Source organism: Maylandia zebra, linkage group LG7 (assembly GCF_041146795.1).
Source record: "Maylandia zebra isolate NMK-2024a linkage group LG7, Mzebra_GT3a, whole genome shotgun sequence".
In the NCBI taxonomy this organism is placed as follows: domain Eukaryota; kingdom Metazoa; phylum Chordata; class Actinopteri; order Cichliformes; family Cichlidae; genus Maylandia; species Maylandia zebra.
The window spans coordinates 55,752,748-55,779,369 of NC_135173.1; the positions used below are offsets into that span (position 1 = coordinate 55,752,748).

The 26,622-nt window shown below is 40.9% G+C and overlaps 1 protein-coding gene across 5 annotated transcripts; it reads left to right on the forward strand.

Annotated features, from left to right (window-relative positions):
- Nucleotides 1-62: 62 nt before the first annotated feature.
- Nucleotides 63-25,689, forward strand: homer1 (homer scaffold protein 1). Of its 5 annotated transcripts, none has more exons than XM_076886728.1 (11): nucleotides 63-1,276; nucleotides 12,521-12,677; nucleotides 14,785-14,923; nucleotides 15,121-15,252; nucleotides 15,342-15,434; nucleotides 20,819-20,872; nucleotides 21,167-21,309; nucleotides 22,019-22,178; nucleotides 22,272-22,382; nucleotides 22,502-22,582; nucleotides 24,139-25,689. In XM_076886728.1, exons 2-11 carry the CDS (start codon nucleotides 12,604-12,606, stop codon nucleotides 24,325-24,327), a joined length of 1,176 nt encoding a protein of 391 aa, XP_076742843.1. In that variant the 5' UTR covers nucleotides 63-1,276; nucleotides 12,521-12,603; the 3' UTR covers nucleotides 24,328-25,689. The 5 variants fall into 5 exon arrangements, with proteins under 5 accessions (XP_076742843.1, XP_076742844.1, XP_076742846.1 ...); XM_076886729.1 differs by having other exon boundaries at nucleotides 64-1,276; nucleotides 14,788-14,923; XM_076886731.1 differs by lacking the exon at nucleotides 20,819-20,872 and having other exon boundaries at nucleotides 68-1,276.
- The last annotated feature ends 933 nt before the right edge of the window (nucleotides 25,690-26,622 follow it).

Genomic DNA, 26,622 nt, shown 5'->3' on the forward strand with positions numbered 1-26,622 from the left:
GTTTATTGTACCCTCTACCGGATGTGAGGACATACATACTGCCAATAACGTCAAAACTGCAGGCGTTAACGTAGCGTGATGACGTCGTTGGTTAATGCTTCCCTCTGAGCAGAGGCGGCGGATGGAGCGGAGCTGATGAATGAGATGAGGGGCTAACAGAGGGCAGACGGGCTGATGATGAGAGAGGATGAACCAGCAGCTGAAGGAGCATCAGTCCTATTCTCCCACCATCTCAGATCCAGTTTACGCGAAACAACGCAAACAAAACAAGACGGAGAAATCTGCTCGTTTGTGAATGAAGGAAAATTTTGTGGCGAACATCGACGTCGGTGAAGCTGTTTTGATTTTTTTTTTCCTCTTGGAGGAGGGCAGGACGTGATGATAAAACCCGGAGTGTACTCCAAGGGCTTTTTTGTGTTCTCTCCAAAAGCAGCGGAGATGAAGCCCCGTCTGGAAAGAAGATGTCTGTCACCACAGAGCGGCGTTAAATGTCTCACTTGCGGCGGTAAAACTCTTTAATATTTCTCCGATTTGAGGATTTTAATGGCACAGAGGACTTCAATCAAGAGCCAGCGACTTAAAGAGGGATTTATGAGTGTCGGAATTGAGGGGTGAATGTTAATTTTTTTTATCCCAACGTCTGCCATCCCTATTCAGATTATACACCAGCCAACGGAGCATTTATAGCCAGCTAACGTCACATTTAGAGACTATAGGCAGTTTTATTTGCTAAAACACGTTAACATTTTTTCCCCTTCGATAATTTCACTCTGAATTTAAAAGCGCAACACGATCCCTTCGAGTCTAATGTGGTTATAAATCACACCATCCGTCTGCTGTCAGTTTTTTTCTCCTTCTTTTTTTAATAGCCCGAGTTGAGCTCCATAATCCTGCATTACTGTGGAGTTTGGTTGTGGGGTTTTTTAGCTAACGGCGGCGGCTACTAGAGCCAGAGCAGCGCGCGCGCGTGTTGTCAGTCATCATGCGTGCACCGACACGTTCGCACGGATGAAACCACCACCTATGCCAAAAATATGATGCACCCAGAGGGCACAACAACACGCCGAGCCATGTCGGACTGAGAACAGTGAGAGTGGGGCTTCGCCGGGCTGTGAGCTCACACAAACAAGCAGAGAGCGGCTTTCAATTGAGAGGGAGAGCGGATAAAAACAAAACAAAAACAAAGCTGCAGCTAGCCTGTCCGCACAGCTCTCAGGAGACCGCTGAGAGGATCATTTTCGACTCAACTTAGAGACCAGAATCCAGCTATAATGGGGTATGTAAAGTGGTGGTTCAGTGGAAGTTGTATTTCTCACTCCCCATGTCATGAGTGTGGCACACTTTGTTGTTGCAGATTTCAACACCCACAGCTGCCAGTCTGCTAGCTAACCCCCCTTGTCCTCTTACATAGAAAAAAATTACTGTAAACCACTATCCCATCATTATGTGCACCTAAAGCCTCCATACGCTGACATTTCAGCTTACAGAAGCCAATAAGGATGAGGCTGCGATGAAGTAAGCTACTGATGATAGGGAGAGCATATTTAATGTTTTGCCATGAGTAAATGTGGAAGGGGGGGGGCTCCATCACCACAGCTCCATTGTGGTGCTTACATGTGGCCGAGCCTGCAGATGTGTGGTGATTCTCCTGATCAAAAGCGACCTAGTTCCCACTCCAGATGATGTAGAATGTGATTGGTTTGTTGTCATATTGTAGTTGGGAAGGAGGAGAAGGGGATTGGTGAATGGCTTGCCTCCTCATCCTCTGTAATTCTCAAGGCCAGTGGTTGTAATCCAGTCAACAATCAATTTCTGAGTCGGTCAAAAGAGAGTATGTCCTACAGTATGTGTTTACACTGTCTCAATTAGCAATTCTCCCTGTTCCTGTCCTCTTTGTGCAGTTGTTGATCAGTTCAAATGTCACTGGCATGTTTTTGTTTTTTCAGTGGAAACTGAAACATATCTGAAGTTGCAGCAGTGACACACCCCTACCACTGGAATTCAGTTAGGACTTTGTAGTAAACAACAGCAAGCATAGTACATCCAGCAACAACACAATAAAATCCCTAAAATGACAATTACAAAGTTTTTATTTTTACTGGCTTAAAAATGGGTGCGCAGCTTCAGACAGTTATTCCCATACTGTTATTACAATGAGTCTGTGATATTGTAGAAGTCTGTGCAATTCATGTATTTTATCCTTATGCGGGTAACCTCTTTGATGTATGCCAATTGAATGCTTTTAAATTAAAAAAAAAATACATACAGGGAGTGCAGAATTATTAGGCAAGTTGTATTTTTGAGGAATAATTTTATTATTGAACAACAACCATGTTCTCAATGAACCCAAACCCAAAGCTGAATGTTTTTGGAAGTAGTTTTTAGTTTGTTTTTAGTTTTAGCTATTTTAGGGGGATATCTGTGTGTGCAGGTGACTATTACTGTGCATAATTATTAGGCAACTTAACAAAAAACAAATATATACCCATTTCAATTATTTATTTTTACCAGTGACACCAATATAACATCTCCACATTCACAAATATACATTTCTGACATTCAAAAACAAAACAAAAACCAATCAGCAACCAATATAGCCACCTTGTGCTTTTGGGCACTCCAGTGATGTTGCAGCTCTGAAATATGGCCAAACTGGTGGCAAGTGTTATCTTGGCAGCTGCACGCTTGACTTTTCTCAATTCATGGGCAGTTATTTTGCGCCTTGGTTTTTCCACACGCTTCTTGCGACCCTGTTGACTATTTTGAATGAAACGCTTGATTGTTCGATGATCACGCTTCAGAAGCTTTGCAATTTTGAGACTGCTGCATCCCTCTGCAAGATATCTCACTATTTTTGACTTTTCTGAGCCTGTCAAGTCCTTCTTTTGACCCATTTTGCCAAAGGAAAGGAAGTTGCCTAATAATTATGCACACCTGATATAGGGTGTTGATGTCATTAGACCACACCCCTTCTCATTACAGAGATGCACATCACCTAATATGCTTAATTGGTAGTAGGCTTTCGAGCCTATACAGCTTGGAGTAGGACAACATGCATGAAGAGGATGATGTGGACAAAATACTCATTTGCCTAATAATTCTGCACTCCCTGTATGTTGATATTTTTAAGCCTTCGTGCTGATAACAGCTGGAGCCTTTTGGGTGCACCTTTGTGCCTGCATCCATCTGTCCCATTCCTGTGTAAAGTCACTGCTATTTTCAGGTAGAACTAAAATGACAGTTCAGTAGACAGGCACGTGTTTTGATGAGCAATTAACCATCAAAGTGATTTATTTGAGCAATTTGTTAAAAAGCGCTTTTTCGGATAGGAATATTTGACAAGTTTATGGGAAGATTAGTGTGTCTGGGGAAAAACAAGACGTCGTATGCAGAGCTACAGCAATAAATCGGCTGATATTTGCTAATTTTTTATGTAGATGGCTCTGTTGGTGTATTTACCAGAAGATAAGCAACAAGAAATAGGCAAAATTTAATGTTTATTTTTCACAATTATTCCTAATTTTTTTTTAAAGTGAAAGCAAATGGGTGTCTGAATCTTTTTAAATATTATTATAGGTCAGAATATTATGGGTCTTAAGCTGGCGCTGTGAGCTGTGGCTGATTAATGAAATGTTTTTGTATATAAATTGACATGTTCTCAGCTGCTGTTTTGTGATTTCAGTTGGGTTTCCTCAAGACAAGCCAGTCTTTCATAACTTCTTTCACTTCCTCTATGAGCTTGTGTTATTTTCAGTGTCAAAGAAGAGTCGTTACAGAAGGGCTCGGACTTTCTGAACTTCTTACATTCAGACAAAGAGAGCATCAGTGGAAAAAACACAGGACTTCGTTATTGTCATGAGAAATAGTTTGAAAGTGTCAGGCGAGCCGAGTGTCCCACGCTTGCTCTTTCTCTTTTGTCGGCTGCTGAAAGACTAGAGGTCTGTGAGCGGCATATGGGCGTTTGGGACTGGAGGCTTCGCCTTGCCAGGCTCCTGCTGCCTCCCTCTGCGAGTGGGCTAACCCACAGGGATGCTGCGATCGGATTGGGCGAGAGAGCGTGTAGGAAGGAGAGGGAGCGACGGAGTTGGAGGATGTTCACAGCTCATGACCACATGGGCAGTTGCCATGACAACGTAACAGCTAAGTTAGTAATGCGGAGTTATTATTCCTGTGCATAGCAAACACGGGCTGCAGCTGTCATTGCTTTCACTCAGTGGAGTTTTGGCTTGTAGTCAGATTTGTTTTCAATATTCTTCTTGATATAGTCCTTCATATATAGTATAGACAGGATAGGTAAAAAATGATTTACGATTTATAAAGAAGAAATAAATGAATCTAACATAAAATTCGAGACTTAATAAAAATAAAAGACATTTCAAAGTTCAGCGGGGGATCAAATAATTTTTCCACTGTATACATCTCTTATATCTGTGACCTGTGAGGCACAACTTTTACTCCGAAGACAAACCTCCAGTTTGTTTTTTCATGTTTCACGAAAGCTGAGAGAGTGTTACCAGATAAGTCAAGACTTCAATGCTTGCTATGAGCAACCACAGCAATCTGCTAATGACCAATGCAATTACAAAGAGGGCCTTCGTCCAGAGTCCTCTTTGCAACCGATTTTATATAGCAGCAGCCAAATATAAACCAATCAGTTAGGAAATACGCATTTTTTCCCGCCTTTTGACCAGAGGACGGCAAGTAGTCGCAGATCAGACTCTAGTGCTGTGTGATCGAGGCCCAATGTGCTGATAGGCTGATATCAGCTAGCAAACCAAACATCAGCCAACACCTTTGTTTGGGTTGTTAGGATTGGGTAGTTTGTGATTACCCGAATTAGTGATAGTTGTTGTTTTTGACGGGAATGGGATTAATTTTCTTATTTAATAGTCTGTTGACTGTAAAAAAGAAAATAAAACTACCATGGTAGATACTATATCGGTAAAACATAAGCACTAATAGGAGCTGGCCATGTTATGCACACTTTAGCAGCACTATTTTTTTCTTCACAAACCATGGCAGAGAGTAAATGTAAAGAAGTCTCCATCTAATGGATTAGTACTTAAAAAACAACGTCAATTCATGAAGAAAATGAAAAAACTAGACCTAAAACTGAATGTGTGGTTGTGCACCCTGTTCATTTACTACCGTCTGTTATCCCCACCTGTTCATTCATTTCCTGGCTGCGGGCGAAGGCGCTCTGCATCCGATTGCTTTGTTTAGTTTCTTGCCAGTTTTATCAGTTTTAAAACCCAAATAATCCCAAACAGAAGATTAAATATTCTTTTTGCACAGCTGATTCTTGTGGACTTTTCCTTCTTACGCACGTGCACACAGACACACAAACACACAGAGCATGCATGTGCACTCATTTGACTGGCTGCTCATAAAAACTTCACCCATCTGTAGTGGATTCCAAGCATTTTCTGATAATTATTTTAAGCCAGACTGGATTAATGAGATGCTAATATATAAATGGTTGCATGAAAATATACAAAATTTAAATGTTTTTTTTAATAATGACTCTTTTGCACTATTTTTGCTGTAAACTAAATTACACATACTATGTATTAGTGCAAAAACAATTGGCAAGCAAAAATGAAGTTTGCTGGATTTAAGCTCTTAGATGTGAATAGTTCTGTTTGTTTGTTATATTCATAGATACTTTATTTATAGCCAGATGAAGTGGTGAAGTTATTAAGATTAATCAGATTAGTTGACACTTCAAGTTAACGTTAGTTGCATCCCAAATATGTGACCGATTAAGGAAATTGTTTCGCATCAGTCCCCAGACGTCATTAAATGTGGCAGGTATCAACAAACCTCAGTGTCCTGAGTGACTGTGACATGTCCTAATAGAGTCTTTGTCATTGGAAACTAATCTGAGCATTGTTTCGGTCACAAACAGTCCACATCTTTGTTTGCCACCATTGAAAACACCAGCGCTCGTGTGTGTCTTCTGCTGCTGTGAATGTTTCTGCTGATCTGACGACATCTGCACTCAGATTCACGTGCAAGTACATGTCATTGAGACTCGAACGCTAGGTTTCATTGTGAAAAGGGATTATGGGCTAACAATCGCCACGCTCTCATGGAGACACACTGCACCGGGGCAGAGTTTGATCTAGGCCACACTGTCAGACTAATGACCTGCACCCACTTCAAGCCCCTGAAAAGCCACAGCTAATTGAGACATTGACACAGTGACCAGCAATGCCTTTTATTCTTGTTTAAGAATTAATCAAACGTTGATTATATATGGCTTTTAAATTCATTTTAGCTTTGCATTCAATTCATTTTCAGTCTGAATAGCTTTACCTTTCTTTTTTATGTGTTTGTTTTACAGCAGCCACATTAGCTAGGATTATGTGCTTAAATTGGGAAGAGTTAAAAAAACAGAATTCATTTGATCTAGCGGTGAGAGTCTTTACACTATGGCTTTAAAACCAAGCACAAAAGAGTTGAAGAATTGAACTGAATAATACCTTTATGTGCTCTAGTTCCAATAGTTACCTTACACATTTTTCTATTGGCTTATAGAACTATTTTAAAACCACTTGACTATATATTTGCCTTAAAATCATTAAAAGAAATGGGATAACATTTGTCAGATTACTCAATTCATTCAACTGAGTAGCTACTTACAAGTTAGATTAACAGAGTCCATCTGCTGCATGTATTACATGCAGCAGATAGTTTCAGGATATCTTTCTGTATTTTAGTTTAATACAGGGGAATGTCACTGATACAGTTTATCACCAGTGAATTATTTTGAAAGTGTGTAATTAGCATCCTGCTGGTACTAAACATTATCTGTGTTGGCAGCCACAGTGCTATTGCTTGAAGTGCAGCTGCAAATATTTGTGAATATTTTCTTTTTTGTTACACAGATTATTGTTGTTATATGAAACTAGGGATGCACTGATCCAGCTTGATCCGTTTTATTTGTCTTATTTATTTGCACTTGTCTTTACAATCACATTGCCTTCCTCCTTGGTATATTAGCTGTGCGCCAGTTTGCTGCAAACAACATGAAACTAAATTGATCTGTCAGGAGCATCTGATCTAGGTTTTTGAGTCAGGATCGGCGCAATAGCCAAACCAAATATTGCATCACCAGTTGAAACATTAGAAAGTCAGTCAGAGGTGATGTTAGCTTAATTGGCTTGCCTTGACACAGCTTTAAAAAACAGCTCACAATAGTTAAAAAAAATTCATGAGCCAGTTTGTGCTGTTCTAATTATCTTGTCCGAAACCTTGCTTGTTTTGCATAATATCTCATTGATAACATCTCCTGGTAGATATCAGGTTAGAGCTGCTGTAACCAAATCATGTCAGAGGAAGTCTTTATTGTGAACTCTGACTCGCACGTAACCTCCAAAGCAAAGAGTGCTGTTGCATTCGGTCTCTCCTAGAGCTTTACTTTCATCCAGTAAGCGCTTCTAATGAGTTTATGTCCTTTAGTGTATTTATATGGTTCTTTACTTCCAGCTTGCATGAGCTGATGAAGCCGGTGTGACTCCCATGTACACATCGTTACATCATTAACTGTGTCAGTGTTTAAATAAGCCTCTGCTCTGCTATCTTAATTAACACAGTGAGATGTGACAGGATATTCCCAGAGATGGGAACAATAGCTGGGCTCAGAGGAGTCATGGAACACTTAGCTGCCAGACAAGGAATCATATCTACTTTCCCTAAAAGCCTGGCAGATAGACATCTCAGAACCAGAACTGCATTAAAGGAGTCATGTTGAAATAAAGAGCTTGTTATAGTACTGAGCTACACACAGAGTTACTAGCTGCATTTAGATCTGTTGTCTAACTTGAGCAGCTTTTTGACTAATTGTAACTAGACTGAAGCTGCAGTCCTCTCAGGACCATGTCTGTTTTCGTCTGGTAGCCCAGAGCGTGAAAGTCGATCTCTGTCAACCCTGACTTAATCCAGTACGCGCTGGAAGTAATACCCATTTTGCATGTTGATATGACACTATCTGTTTCAGATACAGTAACCAAAGCATTTATAGATGTCATTGTCAGCTTTACCTTTTGTTAGCTGTAGCAGCATTAGTTGGTCTGCGCGTAGTGTCCCAGCTGTTGATCATTTCGAGAACAGTCATAATTTTCAGATTGGAGTTGAAAATCTATTTTAAGAAAAGCTGAGATTGTATTTCTAGATAAAAGTCTGGAATTGTGCTTTCACATTAAATGTTTTTGTTATTTTTGCAAGGTTGAGTACAGTCTCCATCTTTATGTCTGTCCCTTAAATATTCTAAATATATCTGCTCTTTATTTCCTGTGGATTTCCTTCATCACTGTGACCAGTTGCAACCAGAACAGTCAAAGCGTGTTTTTAATCCAAGACCCTGGGAGCTTTTCATCCATAGCAATGTTTGGAAGTCATCCAGTATCTGCTGATCTCTGTATGTTGGCACAGGTGCTTCCAGGTCACCTTTGGCTTCATTTGTTCACCTCATCTCAGTGTGCACCCCGCTGGTTAGGACCAGCCTGCACACACTTGCACATAAAAAGTAACAAAAATATAACACCATGTCAGTTTTCCTGTCAGAAGTCACTCTGGCTTGTCAGGTGGAGCTGTGGCTGCGATGGGTGCTGCTGGTGTGAAAGAGGCACTTAAAATGAAAGTGACAGCCAAACAGCAGCAATCAGCTCCACATCTGCACCTAACGAACGGATATGGAAGCATACCAAGATTCCTTCAGTATCTGGACCCACATGATCGTGATAGTCCAATGATAAGCCTGTTTTTCTAACAAGTCTAATCCCTTCTATCTCCGACAAGTTGCTCAGCAGCATCACCAGCTTTTGCTTGCTGTAGAGCTTTGCTGCCGATGGGTCCTGAGGTCGTCCGATCATCCTGGTCATGTAGAGATGTGCGTTTTTTGGTTTCTGTGTATACTCCGCTGTATTGTTTACCTCTATTATTTAAGAAGAATTAACTTGTCTCTGCTTCTTTTGCTGCTTAAAAAAAACAAAGCTTAATTCCAGTCTGATTTTTTATCAACGACACACTCAAAAAGAGACAGTAGGTTTCAGAAGGACAATAAAAGATGCCTCCACAGTCAAGCGCAGTTATAGTGGTTGACTGCACAAATCATTTTCTGGTCCCTGAGACTAAAACATGTTTCATTTGTACAGAAGAAAAACATTTTTCTCTTCTATAATTTCTACTAAGTCTTTACTTGAAATGCTGTTCACATTTTGATGTTATGTGCAAAGTGCAAAAGTGAAGTATACCTCGTAATGATACATCTTAAAAGGGGGTGTCAAGCTTAATTTAAAAGAGAACTGCCTCGGAGGCTAGATACATGCAGTTAAAGGACCTGCATTTATCTAATGTGAAATGCATGCTGCACCTAATCTTCTGTGTACATCTTAGGTCCAAGGCCTCAACCAGTCATCCAAATCTCCATTTAGTCAAGCAAGCCTAAAAGTCTTGCTAGCTATGGCTTGTCTGGGTTGGTGTGTGGATAAGCACATATTGCTGTGCAGACCACAGATTAATTAAAGTGTTAAATCTAAGCTGGACTAAATTTTGCAAAGGGCAGGATTTGGCACACAGACTTTGACTGAAATATGACATGAAGGATGCTGCATTATGGCTTTCAACGTTTCCACATTTGTTATTTTTTATTAATTTTTACAAAATCTTTGAAGGTCTTTCATTTTTATGTGCTTTCTAGAACATTTTTGTACTGGCAGATGTCTTAATGATTTTGTCTACATCAGTTTGGGTCTGTGTCAGATTATCTTGATATATAATGCAACTGATATCACAGTCAAATGCCCATGCATTCCACTGTTCCAGTTACATTAATGTAATCTAAATCCCTACATTGTGGCTGATTGCATAAGTTGTATTATGTTCACCTTTGCCGGTAGACACACTTACGCACTTGCTCTCAGTGTGAATGGCTGCTGGCTTTTTTTCTTCGTCCATTGTTCAGCATCTGCTAGTTCAACAACAGAGTAGGTCTGTGAATTATGGATGTGCGGGGATGAGAAATGGCGTCTTCTGATTCATTATGTTGTTTGAGACTTCCTTTCCGTGGCAGTACAGGACAGAGTTGGATATTTCCGTTTACATGTATGCTTTAGCTTTGGCAGTGCTGGTAGGTTGGTGCACCACTTTAGTCACTACAGCTGGGTGGACCACTAGAGAAAAACATTGTTTAAAAATCATTGTTTAGGATTATCCCGTGAGATATCTCAGTATCTACCAGATGATTACAAAATGTCTCTGTAGACGGATACAATTTGGAACTGACATTTATGCCGCTTTTGAATGGGGTCACATTAACTTGTGAACACACAGGGGCCTGTTCTCCACATGTGGATTAACCTTTTATCCGGATGAGCAGTCCATAGTAATGGAGACAAATATGGGATTTCCTGCTACTGCTCGTAAACAGTTCCGAATGAAATAAAGAAATTACACCTGTGATATGACACAAGCAGCAGGGGATAAAAAGTCAAAATTGATGTCCTGCCAGTTGGTCCATGGAGGTAAAACCACCTCTTTAGTATTTTATTAATAATATTCATAGTAAATATTCTGTAATCAGATAGCTTAAAAAAAAAAATCTGTTCGCAATCTTTCTCCCACATGGACAGTGTTTTCTGACTAATACACCAGGTGAGCAGAGAAGCCAACATATTTAAAAGTCTTTTTTTGTTCTTTTGTCTTTGTTGTGCTGCTGTTTGCTCTGAATATTAGGGGATAACGGATGAAAGCTCATTATCACAGTGGACAAAGGAGGTCTGCTTTCAGCTTTATACCACCTTTTTTTAAATGATGGTTTGTGCAGTATTAGGCTGTGACCTTTTGGGAAGCGACTGAAAGAATGAGTTGTCAGAAATTAGCTTCCTCCAAAGGGTCTGTGTGCTCTCCGATAGAGGCAGAGTGAAGAGCTCCATCATTCAGGAGGGACTCCTTTCAGTCAGTGAACAGAAGTACACAACCAGTACACAACCAGTGTTGGTCTCAGATATTTTTCATTGCTGTCTGACTGTTTTTTCCTGATCTAGGGCACTTTGGGAGAAAAGTAAACTAGGATTTTTGACACTTTTTAAGGACCAAATACAAAGCCGATCAAAAGTTTAAGACCACGTGAAACATGGCAAAAAAAAATATTTTGCATGTTTTGCAACTTTCCCTTTTTGAATGTGGTCGGGTTGTTGAACTGCAAAAGCAGGATCTCTTGCAGTGCGCCATCGCTGATGAGGTGGGACGCAGTAAGACAGTTATTTGAAATTTCTTTAATGATCCTGAGGGTTATGAAACAAAAAAGTCAAGTGGAAAAACCCCCCAAAATTTCACCAGTACTGAGCTGGGGGATCCAATTGACGGTCCATCAAGACACTGGACGATCCTTGACCTAAATTAAGGCCATTACTGGTGCTGACTGCAGGCCCATAACCATCAGACAGCTTCTGAGACTGGAAGGCTTCAAAAACAAAAAATGTCTTCAAAGGCCTCATCTCCTTGAACGCTGCAGAACTGACCGCTTGGACTTTGCACTTTCAGAGTACCAAACATGGGACATTGAAAGGCAGAAGAAAGTTCTGTTCTCTGATGAGGAAAATATTTGACCTTGATGGTCCTGATGGTTTCCAACGTTACTGACATGACAAACAGATCCAACCTGAGATGTTTTCTATGCACCACAGTGGAGGGGGCACCATAATGTTCTGGGGTGCTTTTTCCTTCAACGGAACCATGGAGCTTCAGGAGGTGCAGGAGCGTCGAACGGCCGCTGGCTATGTCCAGATGTTGCAAAGAGTGTCCCTCATGACTGAGGGCCCTCGCCTGTGTGGTAATGACTTGGGTTTTTCAACAGTACACAATGCCTGCAGGTCAAGAGACTTCTTCCAGGAGAATAACATCACTCTTTTGGATCATCCTACATGTTCCCCTGATGCAAATCCAAGTGAGAACCTTTGGGGATGGATGGCAAGGGGCATTTACAAAAATGGACAACAGTTCCACGCAGTAGATGCCCTTCGTGCAGCCGTCTTCACCACTTGGAGAAATGTTCCCACTCACATCATGGAAACGCTTGCATCAAGCACGCCACAACGAATTTTGAGTGATCAACAATAAAGGTGGAGCTACTCATTACTGAGTTCATGTTTGGAACTGTGATTTCTGTTTTGTGGGAGTTTACAGGTTTATTTTGGAGGTGTGGTCCTAAACCTTTGATCAGTTTTTTCAGTTTAAGCGTTGTTTTCAATAAATTGCATGCTCAAAAAATTTTTGTGTCAGTCCCATTTCTTCTTGTTGCATGTTGAAGTTCTACTTGGAACCTTGTTACAATCTAAACATGCAAAATATGATTTTTTTTGCCATTTTTCAAGTGGTCTTAAACTTTTGATCCGGACTGTATTTCTCTTGTTTTTCCTCTTCCAAACTACTGTTTAATTGAATCGTTCACATCTTTAAGCCATCCTAATCTGAAACTTTTAAACATCCTCATCTGTTTCTTCCTCTCTCTGTGCAGAGAGCAGCCCATCTTCAGTACGCGGGCCCACGTCTTCCAGATAGACCCGAACACCAAGAAGAACTGGGTTCCCACGAGTAAACATGCCGTCACAGTGTCGTACTTCTTCGATAGCACCAGGAATGTATATCGAATCATCAGTCTGGATGGATCCAAGGTGTGTACAAGTAAAGCCAGTTCTTAACCCGACCTGGTACAGGATTGCAGTTTTAACCTATGTTTACCTACATCCTTTTGATTTCATCGAACTTCTTTTACGTGCTTTGCTATAGTAACATTACTTGTTCAGCTATCAAACAATTACGTATTTTTATCGTAGAAATGCTTTCATCCACCACACATTCCACCACCCAAGAATAATTTTTTGGATTTCACCAAAGTGGAAGTAAAGCACTCTTCCGCAGCGTGTCTTTTGTCCCGTCTCCCTCACCCTCAACCAGTCAGTGAAGATGGCCTTCCCTGAACCCGGCTCTGCTGGAGGTTTCATCCTGTTGAAAGGGAGTTTTTCCTTCTCACTGCCAAGTGCTTACTGATACAGGGCAATTTGATTATTGGGGCTTTCTCTGTATAACTTTTCATGTCTTTACCTTACAGTGTAAGGCACCTTAAGGCGATTGGTGTTGTGATTTGAGGCTATGTAAATAAAACTGAATTGAATTGAAGTTTTAATTGTATATAAATATATTCATATAAATAATTGGAAACACTGGTTTTCCATCAGTGCATATTCTTTGTGACTGCTGTGCCTCAGCCGGGCCTCTCTCCTAGAGCAGTGAAGTTGAACTCAGGCCCGTCATATCTATGTGGCAGTGATTATTTTAGTCTTGAGATAGGTGCAGGGGTGGAGTTAGCATAGTTATGCAAGAGTCTCTATGGGTGACTAGCAGTGCTGTTGTTGAACCAGCAAGTTAGCTGTGCTGTGCTGGAAATAGCAGCAGTCGGGTGGGCTGGTGCTTGGAGGACATTATTATACAGACAACAAGAAGGATTCTCAGCAGAGACACACAATGACTGGTGTTACTTGCAAAGTTCCAGAGGGAGCAAACTTTTGACATGTTTGACATGTTAGTACACCCATGGATCCTAGAAATACACAAAAAGTGGTTATAACCTGTTTGTTAATAATAAGAGTTTTCAAAACTTTATAGTGAGTTCATCCATTTTTTGGCTTCTTGGTTGCACATTTAATAATAATAATTGCATTTATATAGCGCTTTTCGAGACCCTCAAAGTGCTTTACAATTCCACGATTCATTCACTCTCACGTTCACACACTGGTGGAGGCAAGCTACAGTTGTAGCCACAGCTGCCCTGGGACAGACTGACAGAAGCGAGGCTGCCATATCGCGCCATCGGCCCCTCTGGCCATCACCAGTAGGCGGTAGGTGAAGTGTCTTGCCCAAGGATACAATGACCAAGATCGAACCGGCAACCTTCCGGTTACAAGATGAGCTTCCCAACCCCCTGAACCACGACTATTTTGGTTTACTCAGCAGCAGCAAAAGCAGGCAGATGTTTTCAACAACAGGAAAAAAACTGTCCGACATGCAACCTGCTCCAGCTGCTAGCTGCTGAGCTTTTAACAGCTCAACAAACACAGTCATAATTACTCATAATGTTTCTCCCTCACTGCTGCTGATTGTGTAAATGGGCAACTGTTTGCAAGATCAATTAAAAAGTTGATTTTATGTCAGTAGTTTCTGCTGCCCCCAAGTGGTTCATGAAATTGATATCACAAGCTAAAAACAGCCACTTGCAAATTGTTGACATTTGCCTACCCGCTGTGTTCAAATGCTTATTTTGAAAACCATGAATGTTTGTTTCTGCTCTTCCCTTCTGTTAACTTTTAGAAACCACTGTTATGTGTTACTGTAAGTGTATAACTAATGAGAAACATACATATATATTTGGTAAATCAGCAGTTTTTTCTACCAGGTCAGACTTTTTTTGGAGGTTTATCTTGGGTGTTTGGTGAAGGAGTCAAAAAAAAAAAAGAAAAATCAATACAAAGCTGCACTCATAAAAGTTACTTTTTTTAAATCTAAAAATTCCCATGAACCATGAGCAGTCTAGAATGATCCAGCCTTACTTACTCCACTACTTGGGCAGATTCCATCCAAGAACTAGTGCAAATTTTATTGTTTTTATATTGTTTTAAAGACCACATGTACAGACGGAGATACCCATGCACCTCCTCACAGAACCGCTCTTTAAATTCAGTGTCCATCCTGTTTTCCTCTGTTTGTTCATGTGCACTTACAAAGTAGTGGTCACAACACATTGGAGGGTACACATGGCTTCTGCCCCATGATGGTAGGCCACTCCACACTGCCCCGGACCCCTCCTGCTGTAGTGGGCTCATGTCACTCTTTTGGTCTGCGTGCGGCCATCCCTGACCACCAGGTTTGTGCACTTCGATCAGGTTTTGACAGTCTGATGGAGTCATTTCCAACTGCATAAAGCTCAAGAAAAGCAAGCATGCTGACCTTGAGCTGACAGTGATTTCTTTTCTTTAGCTCTAAACTCTCTTTGGCTTGAATAAGCTGTTCATGTGTACATTTGATTATGACGTTCTGTCATGTGCAACTTGTCCCCAACAGGCCATTATAAACAGCACCATCACCCCCAACATGACGTTCACCAAGACATCGCAAAAGTTTGGCCAGTGGGCGGACAGCCGAGCCAACACTGTCTACGGCCTCGGCTTCTCATCAGAGAGCCACCTGGTTAAGGTGAGAAACTGCCGATGCCCTATCAGAAACCAGAGCTCGCTGCTCAGTTGCCAGCCGTGCTGTAGTATCAGTTGTTTCTGTTACTTCAGTTTGCAGAGAAGTTTGCAGAGTTCAAGGAGGCGGCACGGTTAGCCAAGGAGAAGTCTCAGGAGAAGATGGAGCTCACCAGCACGCCCTCTCAGGTAACAGACATTAAAAACACTACCGCTGCCTCAGACCTAGTACCACCACCACAGGTGATGCAGAAGTGCTGGCAACTTGTTGTAATACAAACCCAACTGTTGAGACACTGTGCAAAGTGTAAAAACACAATGCAAGAATTTGCAAATCTTATAATCCCATATTTCCTTCATTATATAACATGAGTGTTTAAACTGAAAAAATCTGCAATTTTAAGAAAAATGCTGGCTCATGTTGATTTTTGACAGCAGAAACACATCTCAAAGAAGTTGGAACAGGGCCGTGTTTGTCACTATGTAGCATCTTCTCTTCTGTTAACGACAGTTTGTAACCATCTGGGAACTGAAATATTAGAGAATATAGACAAAGCTAACACGAGTAAATACAAACTGCAGTTTTTAAATGATGATTTTATTTACCAAGAGAAAAGAGGTATCCACACATACCTGCCCCCTCAATGGAATAACTTGTGCCACTCCTGGCAGCAATAACTGGCAATGAGTCTTTCACGTGACTGTGGAGGAATTTTAGCCCACTCTTCTTTGAAACATTGTATTAATGTAGCTCCATTGGTTTTTGTTTTTCTTCTTAGCCTGTTCAAGGTCATGCCAAAGCATTTTAATCAGATTTAAATTTGGATTTTGAGCTGGATACTGAAAGAAAACCTTCATTTGAGGTGGACTTGCTGGTTTGTTTCAGATTGTAAATTGAAAATGAAAATTCTCCTTCATGATTTTCTCAGTAGACATTAGAAATTGTTGTTCCATACGTTTTGGCGTCCCAGGTCCTAAAGCAGCAAAGAAGCCCCAGACTATCACACTACCACCACCATGTTTGACAGTTGGTATGATCTTTTTATGAAATGTCGTGAGTTTTACAGCAGATGTAACGGGACTCAAACCTACCATCAAGTTCAACTTTTGTCTCATCAGTCCACAGAATATTTTTACAAAAGTTCCAAGATGTTTGTTGCAAATGTGAGATGAGCTCTTGTGTTCTTTTGGTCAGCAGTGGTTTTCTCAGTGGATGCCATTTTTGCCAGTCTCTGTCTTATACAGACAGAGACTGTTTTAAAAAAAAAACCCCAAAAAGATTGTCATCAACAACTACAGTAATGGAAAAATGTGACTGGTTTCTGAGTTTCACCCCAGCTGTGAAACTCAGAAACCAGTCTTACTTGTTATCATCTATCGTCCACCTGGGCCTTACACAGAGCTTCTGTCTGATTTCTCAGACTTTATATCTAATTTAGTTCTGAGCTCAGATAAAATAATTATTGTGGGTGATTTTAACATCCATGTAGATGCTAAGAATGACAGCCTCAACATGGCATTTAGTCTGTTATTAGACTCAATTGGTTTCTCTCAAAATGTAAAAGAACCCACCCACCACTTTAATCACACTCTCGATCTTGTGTTAACATATGGCACAGAAACTGAACATTTAACAGTGTTTTCTGAAAACCCTCTCCTGTCTGATCATTTCCTGATAACATTTACATTTACAATAATTGATTACACAGCAGTGGAGAGTAGACTTTATCAAAGTAGATGTCTTTCTGAAAGCGCTGTAACTAAGTTTAAGAATATAATCCACCCACTGTTATCAGCTTCAATGCCCTGTACCAACATAGAGCAGAGCAGCTATCTGAACGCTACCCCAACAGAGGTCGATTATCTTGTTAATAATTTCACCTCCTCACTATGTACGACTCTGGATACTGTAGCTCCTGTGAAAACTAAGGTCTCTAATCAGAAGTACCTGACTCTGTGGTATAATTCTCAAACACGTAGCCTAAAGCAGATGACTCGTAATCTGGAGAAGAAATGGCGTGTCACAAATTTAGAGGATCATCATTTAGCCTGGAGAAATAGTTTGCTGCTTTATAAGAAAGCCCTCCGCAAAGCCAGAACATCTTACTATTCATCACTGATTGAAGAAAATAAGAACAACCCCAGGTTTCTCTTCAGCACTGTAGCCAGGCTGACAAAAAGTCAGAGCTCTTTTGAGCCAACCATCCCTTTAACGTTAACTAGTAATGACTTCATGAACTTCTTCACAAATAAAATTTTTATCATTAGAGAAAAAATTACCAGTAATCATCCCACAGATGTAATATTATCTACAGCTACTCTTAGTACCATTGATGTTAAGTTAGACTCTTTTTCTCCAATTGATCTTTCTGAGTTAACTTCAATAATTACTTCCTCCAAACCATCAACGTGTCTTTTAGACCCCATTCCTACAAAACTGCTCAAAGAAGTTCTGCCATTAATTAATTCTTCGATCTTAAATATGATCAACCTATCTCTAATAATCGGCTATGTACCACAGGCCTTCAAGCTAGCTGTAGTTAAACCTTTACTCAAAAAGCCATCTCTAGACCCAGCAGTCTTAGCTACTTATAGGCCAATCTCCAACCTTCCTTTCATATCAAACATCCTTGAAAGAGTAGTTGTCAAACAGCTAACAGATCATCTGCAGAGGAATGGTTTATTTGAAGAGTTTCAGTCAGGTTTCAGAGCTCATCACAGCACAGAAACAGCTTTAGTGAAGGTTACAAATGATCTTCTTATGGCCTCTGACAGTGGACTCATCTCTGTGCTTGTCCTGCTAGACCTCAGTGCAGCATTCGATACTGTCGACCATAATATCGTATTAGAGCGATTAGAACATGCTGTAGGTATTACAGGTACTGCACTGCAGTGGTTTGTATCATATCTATCTAATAGACTCCAATTTGTGCATGTAAATGGAGAGTCCTCTTCACACACTGAGGTTAATTATGGAGTTCCACAGGGTTCAGTGCTAGGACCAATTCTGTTTACATTATACATGCTTCCCTTAGGCAGCATCATTAGAAGACATAGCATACATTTTCACTGCTATGCTGATGACACGCAGCTCTATCTGTCCATGAAGCCAGATAACACACACCAATGAGTTAAACTGCAGGAATGTCTTAAAGACATAAAGACCTGGATGGCCGCTAACTTTCTGCTTCTTAATTCAGATAAAACTGAGGTTATTGTACTCGGCCCTGAAAAGCCTAGAAATATGGTATCTAACCAGATTCTTACTCTGGATGGCATTACCTTGGCCTCCAGTAACACTGTGAGGAACCTTGGAGTCATTTTTGACCAGGACATGTCCTTCAATGCACATATTAAACAAATATGTAAGACTGCGTTCTTCCATTTGCGCAACATCTCTAAAATTAGAAATATCCTGTCCCAGAGTGACGCTGAAAAACTAGTTCATGCATTTATTACTTCCAGGCTGGACGACTGTAATTCATTATTATCAGGATGTCCAAAAACCTCACTGAAAAGCCTTCAGCTAATCCAAAATGCAGCAAGAGTACTGACAGGGACTAGAAAGAGAGAGCAAATTTCTCCTGTTTTGGCTTCCCTTCATTGGCTTCCTGTTAAATCCAGAATTGAATTCAAAATCCTGCTCCTCACATACAAGGTCTTAAATAATCAGGCCCCATCTTATCTTAATGACCTTGTAGTACCATATCACCCTGTTAGAGCACTTCGCTCTCGCTCTGCAGGCCTACTTGTTGTTCCTAGAGTATTTAAAAGTAGAATGGGAGGGAGAGCCTTCAGTTTTCAGGCCCCTCTTCTGTGGAACCAGCTTCCAGTTTGGATTCAGGAGACAGACACTATCTCTACTTTTAAGATTAGGCTTAAAACTTTCCTTTTTGCTAAAGCATATAGTTAGGGCTGGACCAGGTGACCCTGAATCCTCCCTTAGTTATGCTGCAGTAGACGTAGGCTGCCGGGGGATTCCCATGATGCATTGAGTTTTTCCTTTCCAGTCACCTTTCTCACTCACTATGTATTAACAGACCTCTCTGCATTGAATCATATCTGTTATTAACCTCTGTCTCTCTTCCACAGCATGTCTTTTATCCTGTCTTCCTTCTCTCACCCCAACCGGTCGCAGCAGATGGCCGCCCCTCCCTGAGCCTGGTTCTGCCGGAGGTTTCTTCCTGTTAAAAGGGAGTTTTTCCTTCCCACTGTCGCCAAAGTGCTTGCTCATAGGGGGTCATATGATTGTTGGGTTTTTCTCTGTATCCATGAAGCGCCTTGAGGCGACTTATGTTGTGATTTGGTGCTATATAAATAAAATTGAATTTAATTGAACTTAACTCATGAATACTGACCTAAACTGAGGCAAGTGAGGCCTGCAGATTTTTAGAGGTTGTTCTCCTGGATGAGTTGTCAGTGCGCTTTCAGAGGAAACTTTGGTAGACTGGAACCTTGGAAAGGTTCACTACTGTTCGAAGTTTTCTCCATTTGTGGATAATGGCTCGCACCGTGGTTAGTTGGGGTCCAGAAAACCTGAGTTTCTTTAGATTGTGGTGTGAAGTGTTGCTTTTTGAGATCTGTAAACCTACTTCACTTTGTCAGTTTGTGAATACAATAACTCAAGAACGAAGTGAAAGTGGCCTCTCTAAGAGGATCTCTTTGTACTCAGTCACATTACTGTTACTAGTAAATTAATTTGTTACAACATGTTCCTCCAGCTGTTTCTTTTGAGTACCCTTAATTTTTGCAGTAGTTTTTTGTGCCCATCACACCTTTCTTTGAGACGTGTTGTCGTCGAAGTCAAAGTGAGCTTGTTTTTTCTTAAGATGGTACATTTTAATACAGTCTACCACCATCACACTTTTTCAGATACTTGCAAGCCAGGCACGTTATTCGTTCCCAGATTTCAGACTCAAGCCCTCTACCAGGGCCTACACTATTAGAAACTCTCCTACAACTTAGTCCAACCAATATAGGGCTGATCACCGTGCTTTACAATGAAATGTTAAACTTGACACGTACCTCCTCATCCAAACTCAAAACACTATAAGAAGAAGACTTAGACTTAGACTCAGATCTGAATCTGCTAAAGACTGCTGTTTTAAAGTATATATCTCTAATATGGTCACCTGTGTGAGCTGTCGGCATAGAGCATCTACTGTTTAAACCTGCTTACAAGGGGCAGCCAATCAGAAGATAGTTGACTAAAAGGGTGCACAAACACCTTTTTTTGACACAGGGTGAACTTAGGGGCTGCACAAAGGGTCTGTATAAGATAAGATGATTAAGTATTATTGTGAATCATGCAAAGCTATCAATTCTTAGGTATCTCTATGAGGTGAATGAGAAGTTTCTTTCTTGAGATATTACACATTGTATTTGCTAATATTTAAATGCTACCATTCTACTTGGAGAGCCCTAACTGTGGAAATCGCTGCTGTGTTTGCCGTGTTTTGCTTTTTTGTGTTGTTCTCGGCATCATGTCCACGTTATGCTGCTGTAGCCACTAAGCTAACACCTTGTGTGGCCTGTTTTGCCTCCTTTTGCTCTCCCAAACGATTCGTCCTCAGGGTGGCACCGTAAAAAGGAATGTGTTGTCAGTCAACAAACCTGTTATAAAGAAGGTAAAGACAAATGGAAGAAAAATTACTTTGTTGTCTCAGATCTGACAGCACCTTTTCCGAGTCTTCCCCGAGTGTTGACACAAACTGGCGTCTTTGTATCCCCCTTCCTGTTTCCATCACCTTCCGCCCCCTAAGCTAAGCTAACTTGTCGTAGCTTCTTATTTAGCTTACAGATGTGTGTGGTGTCACTCTTTCAGTCTTAACTCTCAGCATCAATTTCTCAAAGTGTTGAAGTGACATTTTTTTTGTTTGTTTTCTTTTGTTTCTTTCACTTTCACAAATGTGCCAAATCAGGAGTCAGCCCCAGGTGATCTGCAGTCACCTTTGACCTCAGAGAGCATCAACGGTACAGACAATGACAGAGTTACACCAGATACACCTCAGCACCCCGAAGCCAGAGCAGAGCCTTCCCAGAATGCACTGCCCTTCTCACACAGGTAAACCAAAGTTCACTGGATTGCAGAAACAGTCGCACTTCTTGTTTAGTAGCGTGTAACATCACTTTTCAGCACTTTATTTTAGTTCAGCTGGGTCTTCATTCATATTAAACAGTCTGGAAGCCTGAAACACAAAGAATTATTCATGGTGGTCAGCTCTAGGGTGCACAGAGAGAAATATTCTGTTGGTTTTGTAGGGCACCTTTTTTCACAACACGCACACTTGAGTGGGAAGATTTATTCTTTATTTTTGAAGCCTCTGTGTAAATGAAAGAAGATGAATTTTCATGGTAACCAAACAGAATCAGCTGTCAAAGAATTATTATTATTATTTTATTACATTTAGCTGTTTTTGCCTGAAATTCCCACATGATCAGCATCTTTGCTCATCCCACCGGAGCACTCCACAGATGCCTTGTTAATTTGTATTATGGTCACAGCAAGCTGAGAAATACTGCACTTGTACATCAGCGCACAGTCCTGGTCCAGCCTTTGATTGGCTCTTTGGAACGGGACAGCCACCATCTTTTCTCTCATAGATTTCCGTTTAGAATAACACGAAGCTGAAAATAAGCACGCATGTACACACCTCGTGTATAGTAATAATTACACCAAATGCTGTTGAAAGTCACTGTGGGCTTAAGAACATTCTGAAGGGCGTTTTTCACCTTTTTCCAGTTATTCCCTTTCCTCCTTTGTCCATTTTCAGTTCATCCAGCATTAATAAGCACTGGGAGGCAGAGCTTGCGGCGCTGAAGGGGAACAATGCCAAACTGACGGCGGCTCTTCTTGAATCTACAGCCAATGTCAAACAGTGGAAGCAGCAGCTGGCAGCCTATCAGGAAGAAGCTGAGAGGCTACACAAACGGGTATCACTCTGTCCCTGCACACAGGAAAGTACTCACTGCGTGATCCCATTTTACCACGTCTGAATGCTTTTTCTTTTCCTTTTTGGATTGCAGGTGACGGAGCTGGAGTGCGTGAGCGGCCAAACGACGGGGATTAAATCTCAAAAGACTGAACTCAACCGAACAATAGAAGAGTTGGAGTTGGCTTTGAAGGCTAAAGAGGAGGTACAAGGAGTGCTTGTTCGTCCTACTGGGTTGAAGTCGTGGATTTTGCATGCCTGGACTTTGATTGGTGCGTTTACCATCTGTTCTGAGCTGTACACTCTTTCTGATCATGCTTGCAGGAGTTGGAGAGACTTAAAGCAGAGGTGGAGAGTGCCAATGAGTTTAGGTCCCAAAGAGATTCCCTCACACAGAGGCTACAGGTGAGTATTGCTCAATGATCATGTGTTGCATAAAGATTAATGCAGTCTGTAAATAGTGAGTAAGAAAGAGCAAAAAAAGGACTCCATCTATGACCATCCCAAGTCCAGGAAGTGGTGCCAGATGGGTTGCAGACTTGTCTTTTCCTCATAATAACATCAACAAATATAATAAAATCAATCAATTTGTGCATTATATTAATTTTTGTGAAAACTGCTTGACCACACAGTAACAGATGTTAATAAAACAGTTACAAATGTGATTCTGTCTTTGGAAACCAGGTGAGGGGTGAAGTGAACTTTTAACGAAGGAGGAGCTTGTTTCAGACTGTATTTAGTATAAATATTTCAAAAATTCACCGTATATGTAAAACATGGATTGTGGACCAGTATTTCAGCGTCTTTTGGCGGTTGCTATCTTTTTACAAAACCGTATTTTTTAACCAACTGGCGCACAGAAGTGCCAAAAACTGCACTTCCTCCATTGGCCACTTAAGTCAGTCCTCATAAAGTATCATGGCTAACTTTACAGCATTAGAAAGAATGCTTATAGCCTGGTAGAGATTAATTTGCAGTGCATCCAGATGTTGGAGTTAGGGGTGTGGCCACAGTGATTGACAGGTTTTCTGATACAGGCAGTTGCAACTCTACGTCTGCAAGCCCCTTGGCTGTGTGGGTGGTGGTGTTGTCTTTTGGTGCCGCTTAATGGCATTATCTGGCCACAAGTGATAATGCCATTACCTGTTTAGTGTTACAGCCTCACTGTGTATGATTCTGGATACTGTAGCTCCTCTGAGGAAGAAAGCCTCTAATCAGACATACTCCAGTCCATGTCACAAACATGTGACTTAAAAGCAGATAACTCGAAAGTTTGTTGCTCTATAAAACGGCCCTCTGTGAAGCTAGAACGTCTTATTATCCCTCACTGATTGAAGGAAATAAGAACAACCTTTGGTTTCTCTTCAGCACTGTAGCGATATATTCCTTTAACCTTAATGACTTCATGAATGTCTTCACAAATGAAATTTTAACCATTGGAGAAAACAATTATTTATAGCCACCCCACAGATGTATTATTATGTACAGAAACTTTCAAAACTACTGATATTTATTTAAGCTCTTTCTTTCTGATTGATCCGAGGTAACTTCAGTAAGTACTTTCTCTGTTTGTAGACCCCGTTCCTTCAAGACTGCTCAAAGAAGGCTTTGATGTTAAATATGATCAATCTGTATAATGTAATGGACTGCGTATCTGTGGCCAGTGTACTCCTAGTACCCGATAAAAGGGGAGGCTTGTGTCAGGAAGGGCATCCAACATTTTTAGAAAATCCAACATGAGGTTCATTAATAAAACGTCCATACTGCATTGGTTGAAGCCCGAGTTAAAAAATATTACCAGTGCTGCTAACCAGCAAAGACAAAAAAAAATGCGAATGGGTCACGAAGGCTTCATAAAGGGCTTGTTTAAACTAAACAAGGATTTTCAGTGGAGTTCCAAATTACAAATATGAAGCTAAAAATGTGCGTTTTTAAAAAGCGTTGTGTGTCGTTTCTATCAGGAGACGGAGGTGAGAAACCAGACGCTGGAGGCCCAGCTGACTGATCTGGAGCAGCGTCTGGAGAGCAGCCAGCTGGAGCGGGAAGCCTTTCGCAAAAGCCTGCGCTCCCTGCTGGAGCTGCTGGACAGCAAAATCTTTGAGCTGAACGAGCTGCGGGACGCACTGGCCAAGCTGCTGGAGGGCAGCTAGACGGAGAGAGACGAAGACTGTGCCACCACCTCCAACCACCTCCACCAACACAGCAGCCAGCGCCGAGACTTTTACCGCATGTCGGCACTCACCTGCTCACTGACAACTTGAATTCTCTTTTTTTTGTTTTTTTCCTCCCACACGCGTGTAAAGGTTTACACACGACTTTATACTTTAACACACATCCACGCTCAGATCGTTTACAAACCGCCATGTGAAGCCTTCCCCTCCGCTCCACTCTGGACAAATCCACAGAAGCTTTCCTCGCTCTACGGAGACATTAAAGGCGAAATTCGCTTTTTTCTTTTAAACGTTGCTTTGGTGCGTTCAAATGCAGTCACTCAGAGTCTGCGATTGTTCTTGTTTTTTTTTCTCTTTTTTTTCCTCTTTCCGACTTTTTTTCCAGGCACAAATCTTTATTAAAACCCACGTCGCCATCAGCCAAATAAACTCTGAGATCCATTCGGTTATTTGTTGTGGGGACTCGACACAAAGAGGATCCGGAGGACGTCGGTATCTATCGTGAAATATTCTTCTGAAATATATGAGCAATACAAAAGGGCAGCACCAGAGGGTTTACAAAAACATTTTCCACTCTCACTTTCAGGTAATTTTACTCCTCTTGGATACGTTTAAGACATCGAGGTGGGATTTTACTCAAACGTCTTTTCTTTCTTTCTATATGCTTTTTTTTTAAGGATATAACGGATTCATAGTGCACTTGTTCATGTGTGTGTGAGTGAGTCAGATGTTTCATTTCCCCTCTTTGTTTCTGTTGCGACATGAAGTGCAATGATTGAATCCTTTTTTTTGTTAATTTATTACTGAAATTTGTGACAATGATGATTATTATTATGATGGAAGTTGTACAAAATCAAAGTATCTTTATTTACATCTCATTTTCACTTAATCTTTTTTTATCATGTGGTACGTGAGTGTCAAGATGTTGAAACCTGGCAATATTTTTGAGCTGTTTATCGAAGGAAAAAGGAAAATGCGGCGGGTTGACTGCAGTTTTTTTTTTCTTTTGCCAAATAATGTTTTCCTGTACAGATCTGAATTTTTGCTGATGTTGCCTTTGGTACAGACATGCATCAATGGTAGCTAAGTAGCGGTACTTTTTATTTGGTGGGATTTACTATTGCCAAAAATGAGAGGAATACGATTCAGCGTGTACACCTGAAGAACACTATTTAAGGGCTTGTTGTTAGCGCGGGTACATTCGGGACACTTGGATGGATTTTTGTGCTGTTAAGGGAAAAAAGAAACATTTGAATAAGACTTTGAAATACTGATTTAACCACATGCTTACAGACACAAATTGTAATTTTGAGTTTTTAATAAAAGAAAACCAAATGAAAATGCTGCAGCTGTGTTTTAATGAGCATACTGCACAGTAAACCAGCCCTGCTGTCATAAACCTGGTTTAAATAAACCTGACTGCAGTTAGACTTGCCTGGTTTAAGTTTTAACTTGCGTCCTATTTCAAAGCTTGTTCTTTGGACTATTTAAGTACCAGCATACCGTCACTTTTCCAGGCATTCAGCACGTCAACCTGAAGCATTTAAATCCATGAATGTTTTTGATTTTGCATCTCAACTAGCAGGAAACGTTCCCACAATGTTCTAATGGTGTTTTGAATGGACCTGTCAAACTGAAGGACTCATCAGGTACTGGCAGGCCAAGCAAAGTGCAGCTCTGGCAGCAGCTGAAGCAAAACCTCAGGTACAGACATGCATCAATGTCTGTACCTGAGTTTTTCCTTCCCACTGTCACCAAGGGCTTGCTTGTAGGAGGTCGTCTGATTGCTAGGGTTTCCTCTGTATTATTGTAGGGTCATATAAAGCACCTTGAGACTAATTATGTTGTGATTAGGTGTTATATTAGAAAAACTATTTGAAATAAGGTCTGGGAAGAGTTCGTTGAGTTCACTGACAAAGAATTTTGGTCAGGTTTAAAGCAATTCTGGCAAACAATCTCAGGAGGAAACCGTACCCACACTGTATAGTGGGATGGAGTGCTGGTGATTTAGCTACGCTGTGGAAAGAATAGTTTGAGGATCTCCTCAAGCCTCGAAGAAGAAGCAGAGTCTGGGGATGATGGGGAACAGCTCCTCAGCAGTGTCTACTCTGGATTAGCAGACTGGATTGGTGGGTTTCCTCTTTAAGAAAGGGGAGCAATTAAAACTATTAAAAACACAGACGTGTTGTTTAATTGTCTGTCTGTGGGAATAAACTTGAAAGCAATGATTCTCAGGAAGGTGAATAAAAATATGAGTTTTGGATTCTGTAAATG

Excerpts from the sequence above, each read along its gene's own strand:
- homer1 (XM_076886728.1), top strand. The coding sequence starts at position 12,604 with ATGCCGTCACAGTGTCGTACTTCTTCGATAGCACCAGGAATGTATATC. Across the intron at positions 14,924-15,120 it reads CGGCCATCCCTGACCACCAG|GCCATTATAAACAGCACCAT; the intron begins GTTTGTGCACTT and ends TGTCCCCAACAG. Across the intron at positions 22,583-24,138 it reads CCCTCACACAGAGGCTACAG|GAGACGGAGGTGAGAAACCA; the intron begins GTGAGTATTGCT and ends CGTTTCTATCAG.